This window comes from Carcharodon carcharias, chromosome 12 (assembly GCF_017639515.1).
Source record: "Carcharodon carcharias isolate sCarCar2 chromosome 12, sCarCar2.pri, whole genome shotgun sequence".
In the NCBI taxonomy this organism is placed as follows: Eukaryota; Metazoa; Chordata; class Chondrichthyes; order Lamniformes; family Lamnidae; genus Carcharodon; species Carcharodon carcharias.
The window spans coordinates 104802544-104817690 of NC_054478.1; the positions used below are offsets into that span (position 1 = coordinate 104802544).

General features: G+C 38.6%; 1 protein-coding gene across 7 annotated transcripts in view; it reads right to left on the reverse strand.

Moving 5' to 3' along the window:
* The window catches only part of LOC121284983 (serine/threonine-protein phosphatase 6 regulatory ankyrin repeat subunit B-like), a 194991-nt gene that overhangs the window by 46019 nt on the left and 133825 nt on the right, over positions 1 to 15147 (reverse strand). For 5 of the 7 annotated variants that reach the window (XM_041201024.1, XM_041201027.1, XM_041201028.1 and 2 more), the window contains exons 17-21: positions 7797 to 7823; positions 6277 to 6348; positions 5954 to 6155; positions 3297 to 3384; positions 1378 to 1495 (exon numbers count right to left, since the gene is read on the reverse strand). In XM_041201024.1, the coding sequence (XP_041056958.1) occupies positions 1378 to 1495; positions 3297 to 3384; positions 5954 to 6155; positions 6277 to 6348; positions 7797 to 7823 (507 nt within the window). The remainder of the gene's footprint in view (positions 1 to 1377; positions 1496 to 3296; positions 3385 to 5953; positions 6156 to 6276; positions 6349 to 7796; positions 7824 to 15147) is intronic. The other 2 variants (XM_041201025.1, XM_041201023.1) reach the window with 1 other exon arrangement.

The following is a 15147-nucleotide window of genomic DNA, read 5'->3' on the forward strand; positions in this document are numbered from 1 at the left end:
TGCAGAAGTCAGCACATGTGCACTGGTCTACTCACAGAAAGCTCCCCGAGGGAACAGAGCTGCCTCAGGGAGCTGGTGATGTTTCACATTAAAAATAAAGTTACCAAAAAAAGGAACACATGTTCCCTCTGTCACATGAGCAGGGATATGTTAAAAATGAGTTTTAAAAGTTTTTATTTTTTTTAAATCACAGGGAGAAACCTCATCCTGCCCATGGATAAGGTATCGCAAAAAATACAGACCGCTTGGCCTATTTGCCCGCCCGCCAACCGAAAGGTTAGATAGACAGCAAAAAATTCCACTTAATTAATTGATTAAGGGCCTTAATAGGCCTCTTAATTGTCAGCAGGTGCGCTGCCACCTCTCGCGCAAACCCGCGAGTGAGATATCACAAGAGTGCGCAATGATGTTGGGGCGCTCGCCCGATGTCATCACACACCATTTTACTCCCATTCAGGTTGGGCATGCGCCTGCCTGATGAGGCAAAAATTCTGCCCCAGGAAACCATCTCTAAATTCCTCTTCCAGACCACCTTGGCCAATTTGACTTGTCCAGTAAATAGGGCAATTAGGGATGGGCAATAAATGCTGGCCTATCCAGCGACACCCACATTCCATGAATGAATTTTAAAAATTTGAAGATTAAAGTCTTCCACAATTATTACATTGCCTTTGTTACAAGCTCCAATAATTTCTTGTTTAATGCTCTGTCCAGCAACATAACTATTGTTAGGGGACCTTTAAAATACTCCCAACAGCGTTTTCTGACACTTTCTGATCCCTAATCTCCACCCATACTGATTCTACTTACTGATCTTCTGAGCCAAGATCCTTTGTCACTAACATCCTTATGTAATCCTTTACTCGCAGGGGTACCCTTCCTCCTTTCTCATTCTGCCATCTTTTCAAGATGTTGTGTATCCTGGAATATCTATTTCCCAACCTTGGTCACGCTGTAACCAAGTCTCGATAATGGCAATTAGATCCAAAAGGGCACATTTTAAAGACTGTTGCAATGGAGGGTCAGTTCCGCTATGGGATTTATTCTGAAGTGGAATACATACTAAAGTTATCCCAGCAGATCAGAGGCTAATTATTTTACATTTGATGCAAATAATCATAGTGAACTCATTTGAGGATTAAATAATACATGTTTCCAGTAATTTTGAAAATTTTGCCACTTAAAATAAATATTCAAACCAATGAAAACAATCCTATCACTAAAAATATATAAATAAGGAGACAATTTAGGAATTTTAATTTGCCTTAAAACTTCATTTAGCTCTTCAGATTCTGAATTGGTTTAAATTTGAATAAACTGAAATGTGATCTTTTCAACTAGTTACATCTACATTTAATTTTCAAATGGATGCCTCACCCCACGATGCAAGGCTGTGCAGCCTTGTTTATCTGCTGCATCGATATTTGCACCTTTTTCAAGTAACAGAATGACAGCATCGATGTGTCCATTAGCAACTGCAAGCATCATTGGTGTCCTAGTAAAGATTGTTTGAGAAAGAGAATAGTTAACCCGTCATCTCATATCACTTAAGTTAGGAATATATTAAAAGAATTAAAACGCAGAAGCAAAGAATTAGCAATTAAGTTATGGCATATGAGGAGGTTGCTGGGATACTAGATGAGATAAAAATAGTTAGGGGGTACCAGAAAGGCTGATAATACTTGAAGTGGATAGGTTACCTGGGCTGGATGGGGTGCATGCTTGGATGTTGATGGAAGTAGGGGCAGAAGATGTGGGGTTGCTGGTCATAATCTTACAAACCTCCTTAGAGACAGGGATGATGCCAAAAGGTTGGAGACTTGTAAATGTTACACCCTTAATCCAAAGAAGGGAGGGAAGGATAAATCTGGCAATTACAGATCAGTTTAATGTCAGTGGTAGGATGCTTTTAGAAAAAGAATCTGGAAGAAAATTAACAACCATTTCGACTGGTATGAGCCAATCAAAGAGAGCCAGCCCAGATTTTTAAGGACAAATCATGTCTGACACACTTAATTTGAGTTTTTTTGAACAAATTAACAAATATGGTGTTTGAAGGCAGTGCGGTCGATGCTGTGGATATCTACTTCGCAAAGGCATTTGATATAAAGTACTACATAACAGACTTGTTAGCAAAATTGAAGCTGGGGGATAATGGGGCAGTAGCAGCATGGATACACAATTGGCTAAGGAGTAAACAGGAAGCTGTGGTGAATTGCTGTCTTCAAATGTGAGGGAGGTGGAGTGGAGTTACCCAAGGTTAGTTATATGATCACTGCTACTTTTGGTATACATTCATGACTTGGACCTTGGGGTACAGGGCACAATTTCAAAATTTGTAGATGACACAAATTTGTCAGTGTAGTAAACAGCGAGGAAAATAGTAATAGATTTCCTGATGGAATGGGTGGACACACTGTGTACGAAATTCAACACAGAAAAGTGAGAGGTGATAGATTTTGGTAGGAAGTATGAGAAAAGACAATACATGCCAAATTGTGGAGATTTTAATCAGGATACAAGAAGAGAGAGACCAAATCTTTAAAGGCAGCAGGACAGGTTAACAAAGTAATTAATAAAGCATATTGGATCCTGGACTTTATAAATAGTAACAGAGTGTACAAAAGCCAGGGAGTTATGCTGAACACTAGTTCGGCCCCAGCTGGAGTATTATATCTAATTCTGGACACCATATTTAGGAAGGATGTGAAGGCTTTGAAAAGGGTACAGAAGAGATTCAAGAGGAACAGTTCCAAGTTTGAGGGATTACAGTTACGTGGATAGTGTGAAGAAGCTGGGACTGTTCTCTTTAGAACAGAGAAAGCTAAGAGTAGTTTGTTGAAGATATTTAAAATAATGAGGGGTTTAGATAGTTTCTGCTTCCAATGGAGGAAGGGTTGATAAACAAAGGTTACAGATTTAAGATTATTGGCAAAAGAATGAGTGGGTAGGATTTGGAATGAACTTTCTGATAGGGTGATGGATACAAGTTCTATAGTAGCCTTGAAGTGAATTAGATAACTGCTTAAAGGAGAAAAAAAATTCAGGGATAAGACTAGGGAAGTGGCACCAATTGGACTGCTCTTCAAAAGAGCCAGCACAGACTCAATGGGCCGAATGACCTCCTTCTATGCTTTAATATGCTATGGATTCTATGACATATATGACTCTTTTTGGAGTAAGAGAGGTGAAATCCCAGTTGTGCTGAACATTATTAAAAACCACTTCCAGAAAAAAGGCTCCAAAACATTATCAGGGAAAACGTAGTTTGAAATAAAATCATTATGTCTACTTACTGTCCTTGGCCATCTGTCACATCAACCGCATCCAAGCCACCTGCACCGTCTATTAACATGCGCAAGCATGTTGTATGACCATTGGACACTATACAACAGAAGCAAAAAAAAAATTTACCCCTTTGTTATGCTAATCTGTCCACACAAAGTATACACCCAGGATAAGACTGCATCATGAGTTTGAAAAAATAACAGCAAAAAGGAAATATTATAGTTCTGTACATTATTTGTAAAATGCAACTTTAGTATGAAAAAATACTCCTTCCACCCACAGCAGTCCATTCCCTCCTCCCTCCATTTATTAAATGGTCTGATCACTTAGACATAGGCCAGGATTTTACATTGGTTGGGCGGGCTTGGTGGGAGCAGGCAGGGGGTGGTCATGGAGCCAACCGCCACCCGTGATCGGCTCCACTCTGCGATTTCACACAGGTGGGTCAATTAAGGCCTGCCCAATGTGGATTGCAAGCGATAGTGTGAGTTCTACCTGTGCAGATGGGGGGAGGAGGGGGAGTAAGGTCCAGCGCTCTTCCGCGCATGTGTGTGAAAGAGTGTTTCAATCTCCGAGGCATGGAGCTTGTTAAAAATATAAATAAATAAGAGTAAAAATTTAATGAAACGTCCCCTCATGTGACTGTGTCACATGATATGGGACAAGTTTTCATTTTACAAGGAAAGTTTTTATTTAAGTTGTAATAGCTTTAGGAAACCTCATCACGCTTGTGGTTGGACAGGCAGCATAAATTTGAAAATAATTAGTTCGTTCATGGCCTTAATAGGCCTTTCAATTATCAGCGGGTGCGCAGCTGACTCCGGCATGCAGCCGCTGAACAAAATATTGCCACACAGCGCAATGACGTCGGACACATGCCCAATGTCATTGTGCGTCATTTTATGTTCCGGCATGTCGGGCCTGCCCCTGCACGCTGAATGTAAAATCCTGACCATAGAATTTAATAAACTCCTTCATGACGACATGTTCACCATTATATTTCTGTTTAACTATTAATACCTGCATCATGCCTCATGGTAAAGATGGAGCATATTTCAGCACTTTATAGAAATAAAATTGGGATCTGGAGAAACATTGAATGTTTCAGTGATGATATATACATACTAGATATTAATCAAGATACCATTTAGATGTATGCAACTTGACTGATGCTTTGGTAATCTGAAGCTGCCAATTTAATGTGAATTCTAACCTCTGAATGTTGATTATGAAAAGATGAAAAATAAATGTAAACCAATCGTCAAAGGTTTACTGTACGTGCTAAATATTTGATATGTCATATATTTGCAAGTTCAATCAAGGATATTCAAAATCACATCTGTGGTTGAAAAAGTGCATCATATTAAGCATCCTTTAAAAAAGCCAATTATGTACAAATTAACTTACTTGATATTGAATGTTTCTCTGTGGAAATTTGTAATAGAACATGTGCGACTCAATGCAGTTGCCATTATCTTAGTGCCTGAACAGTGCCTAGACGAGAGGTTTTTTTTTAAGTATGAAAAATCCGATAAAGAACTAGGTGTGCATTTCCAGCTTACCCCTCTCAAATCCACAAAGTTTGATGATTGGTTTCAAGACCAGATCCCTGGCAAAACCTTTGCACATAGTAAAATGCCAGAATTAATCCAGAATAGCTAAGAAATTTAAAGAACCTCAAAGGCATCTAATGAAAAATGCTCACAAATATCAACCCTTCCCACTGCAAACTTGGAAATCCTTTTCACGGAAGCTCTTATCGATTGGACTTTTTAAAAAAATAGGCACATAGAACTCCACATCTGATCACACAGAGGTAGTAATAAGCAAGGTAGCATCAAAGATTCTCCAATGGAGAAACACTGATCTCAATTAGACCAATGGATTTAGAGTAAAAGGTGGAAGGAGCGGAAAGAGAAATTGGCCAAGTCACTTGGTTACTCTTGTCTCAGAACCAATCACAGAATGCCATTGGCGAAGACCTTAGAGAAACTCACCCGCATTCCCTTCAACAAAACTGGCATAATAACCCAGAAGAATATAAACAGATATTGCAGCAACATTAATGAAAATTGGATTGGATCACAGTGGATGGGTAAGCTATCCTCTCAGATCTGGGATCTGTGTCGCCATCCAACCATACAAACAAATGAAATGCAAATTTCCATTAAATAATAAAAGTGCAAAATGAGTTTCAGCCCGAGTCTTAATAGGCATGACTCAATTGTAGAAAACAGCCATTAAATTGACACCTTCACTCTAAAGGATGATGTCTGTGTTATGAAATGGGTATAATTTAGGTTACCAACTACCCCAACTTAGAAGACAAAGCATGGAACAAGAAAAGGCTGTAGATTCTGTATTATCCACCCAACCATGAACTTCATAAAATGTATTTATATTCCCCAAGAAAAGGTCCTATCAAGTTTCTCACTGTCCCTCATGGATGACAAAGCAGAAATGCAGAATATCTGTTTAAAGTTCCAAATAACACTACTGTTCTGCAATTTTCTTTCTTAGCAGAATTACGTGATCTCATAGCTAAGCAAACATGAATTTCCACATTGTATTTGATCATATATCACTAGACTACACCAAAAAATTACTTTCATACATATAATTCTACCATAAGCTAACTGAAAAAATAAAAGATATGTAGAAGTACCTGCTGCATGAAGTGGGGTTCTCTTAGCCACACTATCTTTTACTAGGATGGAAGCACCTTGGTTAATGAGGGCTTCAACACATTCAGTGTGACCTCTAAAGGATGATAAATCTAAGGCTGTACGTCCGTTCATGTCTTTTACATCAAGGTCAATAATGGAATGAATAAGTACTTCAAGTGCTTGGTGATGGCCATTGTAGGCCTAAGAAAGAAGATAAATCAAAGTGGAGAAGAAAAATTTAGTGAAGAATTTTGAAGTGCAGTAACATTATACTGAATGTTCCTTTTTACAATGCCCAGCAGAATCAAAATAATCAACTTACAGCCAAATGTAAAGGGCTCTTTGGAGCTGCTGATTCAGAATCATGAAAACTGTGCCCTGTAGCCTCCATAAGCTATAAAAAAAAATCTTTGTTAAAAAAAAACTACCATAGAAATATTTAAATTTTTTTTTACAGGCAAACACAATAAAGGTGTTAAACAAAAACAGACAGCTGACATTCCTGCAAAATAATAAAGTTTGAACTGAACTCAACTAAAATTAGTATTAAAAGTACAGTCACTCATAGGCTTGTAGAATTCCCCATGCAAATGGTTTATTTGTTTGCATTACTAATATTTCACACTGTTACACCTAGAGAAAAATTATCAATATAAATTTAAACCTATAAACGTATCTTCATGCAAAAGAATGCAAATTTGAAAGCTCAGTTTTAATTAGGCAACCCAACACAAGCAGAAAGTTGTCAATGCAGACATGTGAAAAATCTTTAAGTGCTGAGACTGCAGGTTGAACAAATTTAGACACATGCCCAAACCAAGCATTAAAGGTGCTCCTGCTGTTCAAACTGAAACTGTGGATATTTGAACATGTTATTGGAGATAAATGAGAATGAACTTCGCTTCAGCAAAAAAAAAGACATCTGAATGAAAAGTCATCACTTTTCAGGCAACAGAACAAAAATGCAACATTTAAAAGAAAATTAACCTGTATTAACCATCAACACCTATTCTGCATGCAAGGTTGGGGAAAGTAAGAATACCAGGGATAAGTAACTTCTTTTCGGAAATAAACAAAAAAAACTGTACATTCAGGTTTAATGAACAAGTGTCCAGGACTTGAATTCTATATTTTTTTTTAAAATAAGCTTTTAAATTCCAAACACTTATTTCTAATGTCTGAATACCTAAGTATACTTTTTGATGTTAATTTTACCAAAAATAAATCACACCAATATTTGTATTTGTATATAATATATTTTGCTTCATATGTACAATAGGTCCAACCAACCAATAGGTATGATTTAAAGAAGCACATTCATAACTTTCCTGGAGCTGGTCACACTCATTTAGTCACAAAATAATGCTATCTCTCACACAGAGCCATATTCAGAGTACATGAATTGCAGCTCCAGTGCTGCAACTCATCTCCAACTTGTGCTCTTTTTAATTGTGGCTCCTTGCAGGAAGTGAAGCACTGTTGAATCTACCCTCTTATAATATCTCATTTGCATTTAATTACAATAATTCACAATATTATTGCCTTGGCGTCAGAATTATGTACAACAGAAACATATCAGGGAACACTGAAAACCCATTAATTTTTGTCGTTTTGAGATAAATATTGCACCCGCACCATTTTCCAAAAAGAAAAATCAAAATTAAGGGTTCGCATTTAGAAAATATTTGTGAAATTTGGACATCTTGTAGCTTAGCACAGCAGAAAATCACAGCATGCATTAACTGCATGAAAATTGCACAAAAAGATGTTCCATGAATGATCAAATTCATTCCAATGAAAAACAGAGTAAAAGCATCATGCAGTCACTTTACAATTACTTACAAACTCCAAGGAGTTTTTGCTGGCAATCTAATTAAAAAAGTAGATGTTAAAATAATGACAATGTACACAAAAAAAATGACAATGACAATGTGGAAATGAACTTCAGTCTGAACAATAAAATCTATTACCTCTGCTGGTTATTGATTTTAATTAGCACATTTAATCAAGTAAATGACCAGATAGGCATTTTTGTAGGAAAAAATAATTATTTTCAGGGTGGTCCTATCTTTTAACATTAAAGGTGAATTGTATTTACTTTGCTGATTGCTCTTACAACACAATTATTAATAATCAATTGCTGCTGGAAAAAAATAATCAAGGCTGAACAACAATTGCTTAATTTTTTTTCATCATTTATGGGATGTAGGCATCACTGGCTAAGCCAACATTTATTGCCCATCCCTAGTTGCCCTTGAGAAGGTGGTGGGGAGCTGCCTTCTTGAACTGCTGTGGTCCATGTGGTGTAGGTACACCCATAGTGCTGTTAGAGAGGGAGTTCCAGGATTCTGACACAGCGACAGTGAAGGAAGAGTGATGCATTTCCAAGTCAGGATAGTGAGTGGCTTGGAAGAGAATTTCCAGGTGGTGGTATTCCCATGTGTCTGCTGCCCTTGTCCTTCTAGATGGTAGCGGTCCTGGGTTTGGAAGATGGTGTCTAAGGAGCTTTGGTGAGTTCCTGCAGTGCATCTTGTAGATGGTACACACTGCTGCTATTGTGCATTGGTGGTGGAGAGAATGAATGTTTGTCGATGGGCTGCCAATCAAGCGGGCTGCTTTGTCCTGGATGGTGTCAAACTTCTTGAGTGTTGACTGTGTTCTTCATAGATTGAGTGGTGACTTTGAGATTACAATTATATCTGCATTTTCTCCAATACTGATCAACAAGAGCCTCCTGTGTAATTTACCCAATCAATCCACAGTAACCATGTGAACATGATTTTTTTTACTGGTGTGCTTGGTTGTCAATCCTCAAAATATTTAAATATTACATCTCAAAATAAAAGGTAACAATTCTTATAGCTTTTGTTTGTCACAGCTTTACTTGTTCAAGTGGCTGCTGCACTAATGAAAGCTGCGCACACGTAGCAACCTCCACTAAGTTAAAAGACCAATCAGCAAGAATCATGATTATTGGTTTCACATTTTAAACATGTTCACAACTTAACTCTCAAAAAAATCAGTGCCAATTTTTAAATGTGGCCAATAAAACAAGCTATTTCAAATTTACATCTGGAGCAATGAGTTTCCATTTTCAGTTAAGATTTTCAAGGTCAGCTAGGCACCATAGAAACACAGGAACAGAAGTAGGCCATTTGGTAATTCAAATCTTTTTTGCCATGTAATTAAATCATGTACCTCAACTCCATTCATGTATTTTGTCTCATATCTCTTCATAAGCTGAATCAGTCAAAAAGTTACTGATCTCAGTCTTGAAAATTTCAAATTTCATTTTCTCTGAACCCACCTTCATCATTTTAAGCACCTCAATTAAAACACCTTTCAATGTTCTAAAATCAAGGAAGTATAAATCAAATTTGTGCAACTGGTCTTAATTTAACCCTTAAAGCACTGGTTTTGTTTTAGTGAATTTGTACATATACTCCTTTTCAAGGGCACTACATCGCTTCTGAGCTTTAGTGCACAAAACTGAACGCAGTACTTGATTGGTTCTGGAACTAAGGTTCGGACAACTGAAGCATCACTTGTGTTACGATCCTGTTAGGGACCTTTAATGTTTGAAGGGAAATCGAACACCCTGTAATTAACTGACAGAACTATGCCACAAGATGTGTACCTGAACCATTTCCTCTTTAAAGGTTCCATTACAGTTTGGCCTACCAATCTTTGATTTCAATTTATCTGCAACAGACCTGTTTCACCCTACTGAAATTGGCCATCCTCCAAATAAGCATTTTCCACTGGATTGCTCCTTGTCCTTTCTCACAGACAACTAAACATTATGAGATACTATTATTGTTCCCTAAATGCTCTCCTACTGACACTTTATTCAACTCATTCCCCAGAAGCAGATCCAACAATGCCTCCTCCATATAAACTAACGTAGAAAATTCTCCTGAAACTCTTCCCCCTCTATGACTTTCACAATGCTATTGTCCTGGTCAATATAAGGATAATTCAAGTCTCCCATTAGACCTACTCTATTAGTTTTTGCACTTAATTGCAAATTTCCTTGTAACTTTGTTCTCTATATCTTTCCAACCAGTTGGTGGCCGAGAAAATCTCCAGCACTGAAATATTCTCCTCAATCAATACCTTTCTGATCCTTCCAGAATACCTTGTACCCAGTCCTGCCTGTTTTTCAGCCAGATCTTGTGTCAGGATATCATATTCCCATGCAACTGGCTGCACCTGCAGCTTGCCAACCTTACTCCTCATGCTTTGTGCATTTACTTACATGTGAATGGCGGTGGACAATTAAACAACTAAATGGAGATGGCAGCTCCACAAATATCCCTATCCTCAATGATGTAGGAACCCATCACAGCAGTGCAAAAGACCAGGCTGAAGCATTTGTAACTATCTTCCGCCAGAAGAGCCAAGTGGGTGATACATTTCGGCCTCCTTCTGAGGTCCACAGCATCACAGATGCCAATCTTCAGCCAACTGATTCACTCCTAGTGATTTCAAGAAAAAGCTGAATGCACTGGATGCTGCAGAGGTTAAGGCCCTTGACAACATCCTGGCAATAGCACTGAAGAATTGTGCTCCAGAACTAGCTGTACCCCCTAGCCAAGCTGTCCCAGTACAGCTACAACATTGGCATCTACCCAACAATGTGGAAAATTGCCCAGCTATACCCAGTCCACAAAAAGGGGGACAAATCCAATCCGGCAATTACTGCCCCATCAGCCTCCTCTTGATCATCAGAAGAGTGATGGAAGGTGTCAAGCAGCAGTTGCACAGCAATAACCTGTCTACTGATGCTCAGTTTGGATTCTGCCAGGGAAACCTGACATCTAACCTCATTACACCCTTAGTCCAAGCATGGATAAAAGCCAAACTCAAGAGGTGAGGTGAGGTGAGAGTAACTACCCCTGACATCAAGGTATCACTTAAGAGAGTATGGCATCAAGGAGCCCTGGCAAAATTGAAGTCAATGGGAATTAGGGGGGAAATCCACTGTTTGGAGTCATACGTAGCACAAAAGAACTTGGCTGTGGTTGTTGAAGGCCAATCATCTCAATCCCAAGACATCACTGCAAGAGTTCCTCAGGATAAGTGTGCTAGGCCCAAAACCTTCAGCTGTTCCATCAATGACCTTCCCTCTATCATAAAGTCAGAAGTGGGGATATTCACTGGTGATTGCATAATGTTCAGCACCATAATGTGCAACTCCTTAGATACTAAAGCAGTCTATGTCCATATGCAGCAAGACGTGGACAGCATTCAAGCTTCAGCTAAGTGGCAAGTAACATTCACACCACACAAGTGCCAGGCAATGACCATATTCACCAAGAAAGAATCTAACCATCTCTCCTGGATATTCAATGATGTTACCATTGTCATATCCTGTATTGTGAACATCTTGGGGGTTACCATTAACCAGGAAATTCTGTACCAGCCACTTATATATTGGGGCCACAACAGCAGATCAGAGGCTGGCTATTCTGCAGCAAGTAACTCAACTCCTGGCTCCCCAAAGCTTTTTCACCATCTACAAGGCACAAGTCAGGAGTGTGACTGAATACTCTCCATCAACCACAAATGAAACTGTGGAGAACTTGGTGACTCAGAACAACTTCATTTCAGAAATGGTCAAGGTGATTTGCTACCACTAAGAAATACAGATGACTGCGTGGAAACTGTGCCCCACTATCAACAATCAAGGCACAAACTGCACTGGTTTTCCAAAAGGAAGTTACGGTTCAAGTTTCTGCTCAAACACGTTTGCATACTGGCAAACATAAAATCCTTTATTAACTAGTGCAATTGGACAGAGTAATAGGTCATGATTGTTTATTTCTCTCTCTTCAATTAAAAAATATTCTTTGATCCATTTAAGAGTGGTAACATCTGGTGCAGTTGCAAATGTGTTTATCACAAAATAATAAGCATTTTTAAATTAGATGTCTAGTCCACCCACCTGTGAATAACTTCATTTTAAATCACTGAAAATGTAATTTAAAAATCTCTTCAGATTTATTTACTAGTTTCACTTGTGCACAGTTTGCAGTTTCTCAGTAAGTTGATCTTTAATAGTTAAAGAATTTGAAAGCATGCTTACTGGTGCCTTTACGTCTAAAAAAGCTTAATTTGAAGAGCCTCCTTGAAGGGCTGCAATTAACTAAAACTTGTTATCTTCATACATGTGATCTGAGGGCATGGCCAGTTTTGTAGTGGGAGAGTCGTCTGCTTTTTAGGCCAGCATGAAAGATTACTAAACTTGATTTAGGCTGGACATAACATGCAATTAAAATTCATCAATCTTTCACGCTCGCTTGGTCAATTGGAAAGTAGTGGAATCTCTAAGACAATATTTACATTCAGTGTCTGCAATAAATCACAGAAACAGTGCTGTTTTACTGATATCATTAATAGTTCTCTCTCATTAGGTATTGTCCCCCACTTTCAAATCAGTGGTAGCACAGAGCAGTTGTGAAGAGAGTGCATAATTAACAGAACATCAAAGTCGGGAATTTGGTGCAAGTAGAAATTAGTGCAGAGGGGGAGAGAGGTGCTGCACTTTGCTTCCAGTCCTTGGAGTGGTTTATGCAAGCTTGAGGAAGTATTTAACAACTTTGTTTACTGCTTAGTGCAAGTTAATGTCCAAAAAGAAAAACTTAAACTAAAAACCAGATGTAAGTAACATAAGTAATTTTGATTAAGATATGGCACAGTATGTTGTGTGATTGATCTGCAGTATATGGAAGTTTGTGGGCAGCGAGATTGTGCCAAGCAAACAGTCCATATCTCCATCTTGAATCCCTCTGACTCACAGTCATTGAGCTGGAGCATGAGTTGGATACACAAGGGAGGGGCAGCAATCTCTGGACAGTTTACTCCAAATTTCAGTCACACCTCGGAGAAGTACAGGCTCAGATGGGGTTGGCATGACCAATAGTATGTGGATCAAAGGGAACTCAGGTGGGATAGAGAACAAGGAACAACAGAAACTGATCCTATCAACAAGTGCAATTTACTTGCTGTCTGTGAGGGTTACCATATATAAGAAAAATCAGAAGGACAGCCAGAATGCAGACTATGGCAGCTGGAAGCAGGAGGCTGTTTAAAGGGGGAGAAGGCAGGGAGGGGAAGCCTAATGTGGCTGTGTTAGAGGATTCAATAACTGTGCGGCGAGTGGTGTGGGGACAGCATATCCTTTGTAAACAGGATTGAGAATCCTACATGACTTGTTGCCTACCTCGTGCCAGGATGACTGACATCTCAAACCAGCTGGTAAGGATATGAGAGAGGATAGGAGGCGTTCGTTGTGCTAATAATTGGACCAACAAGATAACAAAGAGGAGGCAGCAAGTACTGTTTACAGGGTACTAGGAACTCAGTTAAATTAAAGAACAGGGTGTAATCTCTGGATTACCTGAGTCTTGTGCAAATTGACATAGGAATAAACAGATTAGAGTGGTGAAAATGATGCTGAAGGAATGATGTGGAAAAACAGGTTCCATCTCCTGGGACACTTGCACTAATGCTAGAACAGGAAGGAAGTGCATGATTGGGGCTGTTTACACCTGAACTGGTAGGGTCCTAGTGGAAAGGATAAATAAGGCAGACACTGAAAACTTTGTGCTAGTAAATCTTGAGGGTGGTGGAGGAAGGCTAAGGCAGAAAAGGGTAGTAAAGATAGCAGTTCAAAATCAAACCCAAGGAAGAGAGTAGACTAACAGTCAGTAATTGTGCTTTAGGCACTGCAGAGAAAGAGAAAACTAAGAGATGTAAAATAATTAAACCAGGATAGAGAAATAGGAAACATGTTAGTAAAACATGTAAATAAAGGACAAGTTACAGTATGTGGCCCAAATAAGCGATCCATCCCAGGATTTTAAAGGAAGTAGGTGAAAACATTGCAGATGCCATAACTATAATCTTCCAAATCTTCTATTTCTTTGGATTCAAAAATTGTGCTTGTCAAAGGTGAGAAAGGGAAACCAGGAAGTTTTAGACCAGTTAGCCTAACATCTGTTCTTAGGAAATTGAGAGAGTCTATAATTAAAGGTAGGATGACAGAACACCTTGAAAATTTCCAGCTGATCAGGGAGAGCTAGTATGGATTTGTAAAGGGTAGGTCATGCATGACAAATTGATTCAATTTTTTGAAGAGGTAACTAAGGTGATGGACAGGGAATGTCTATGGATGCTACTTTTATAGACTTCTAGGAGACACTTGATAAAGTCCCTCATAAGAAATCTTTAACTAAAGTATGTGACTAGTGATGTCCTGCGAGGGTCATGATGGGACAAAAAGCCAAGTATCCAAATTTGCTGATGACACAAGGACAAATAATATTGGAAGTATTGTGAATAGAACCATAAAATTACAAGAGATTGATAGATTAAATGAATTTCAGGCAAAACTGTGGCAAACGGATTTCAATGTAGGCAAGTGTGAGGCCTTCCACTTTAATCCTAAAATTAAACAGGATACTTACTAAATAGGGAAAAGCAATAAACAGTGGAAGAGCAAAGAGATTTTGGGCTCCAGGTGCATCAATCATTAAAACAGGTTTAAAATTGAAGTTAATTATGTCACAAACACTTCAATCACAGAAAATGGTTCATCTTCAAGGACTAAATGTTCTGAAAGAATTTGTGTTTTAAAAGACACTTTCTTAAAGGGTTAATTTAAGTACACGGATTGCTTTTCTGGGAAGAGACATCCATTTACAAGAAAAGGTAATTAAACAATTGTTAGCAAGCCGAAACCTCTTGACACTGATGAGCTGTGTGAAAAGATTGGGGGGTGGGAGGGTCACATGGCACTTTATGGCTCTGAAAAAAATAATGCCTGGAAAAAATGTGTTTAAAGTGGATTTTTTTGGTTTAGCTTTTGAGAAGGGCCAACTGCTTCGTAAGGAAGTCAGCAGCCTTTTTGAAGTCCAGAATCAGTCCACAGCTGCAAGTGAATATAAGCTGTTCCTAAATTGTTCCACGTGCTGAGATTGAGTACCCTCAAGCATTCCTTAAGCCTGCCTGAAAAGCAATGCAAGAGTCATCAATTGTTTCGTGAATCGGCACTGAGACCTCAACCGTATAACCCAGACACCATTTCAAGGACTCCACTATCTATTCCTTTCCCTTTGAACCACTGACTTTTAACCTTCGGCAGAAGTCTTCTGTTTTTATTTATTTTATTATTGTGTCATATGTGTTG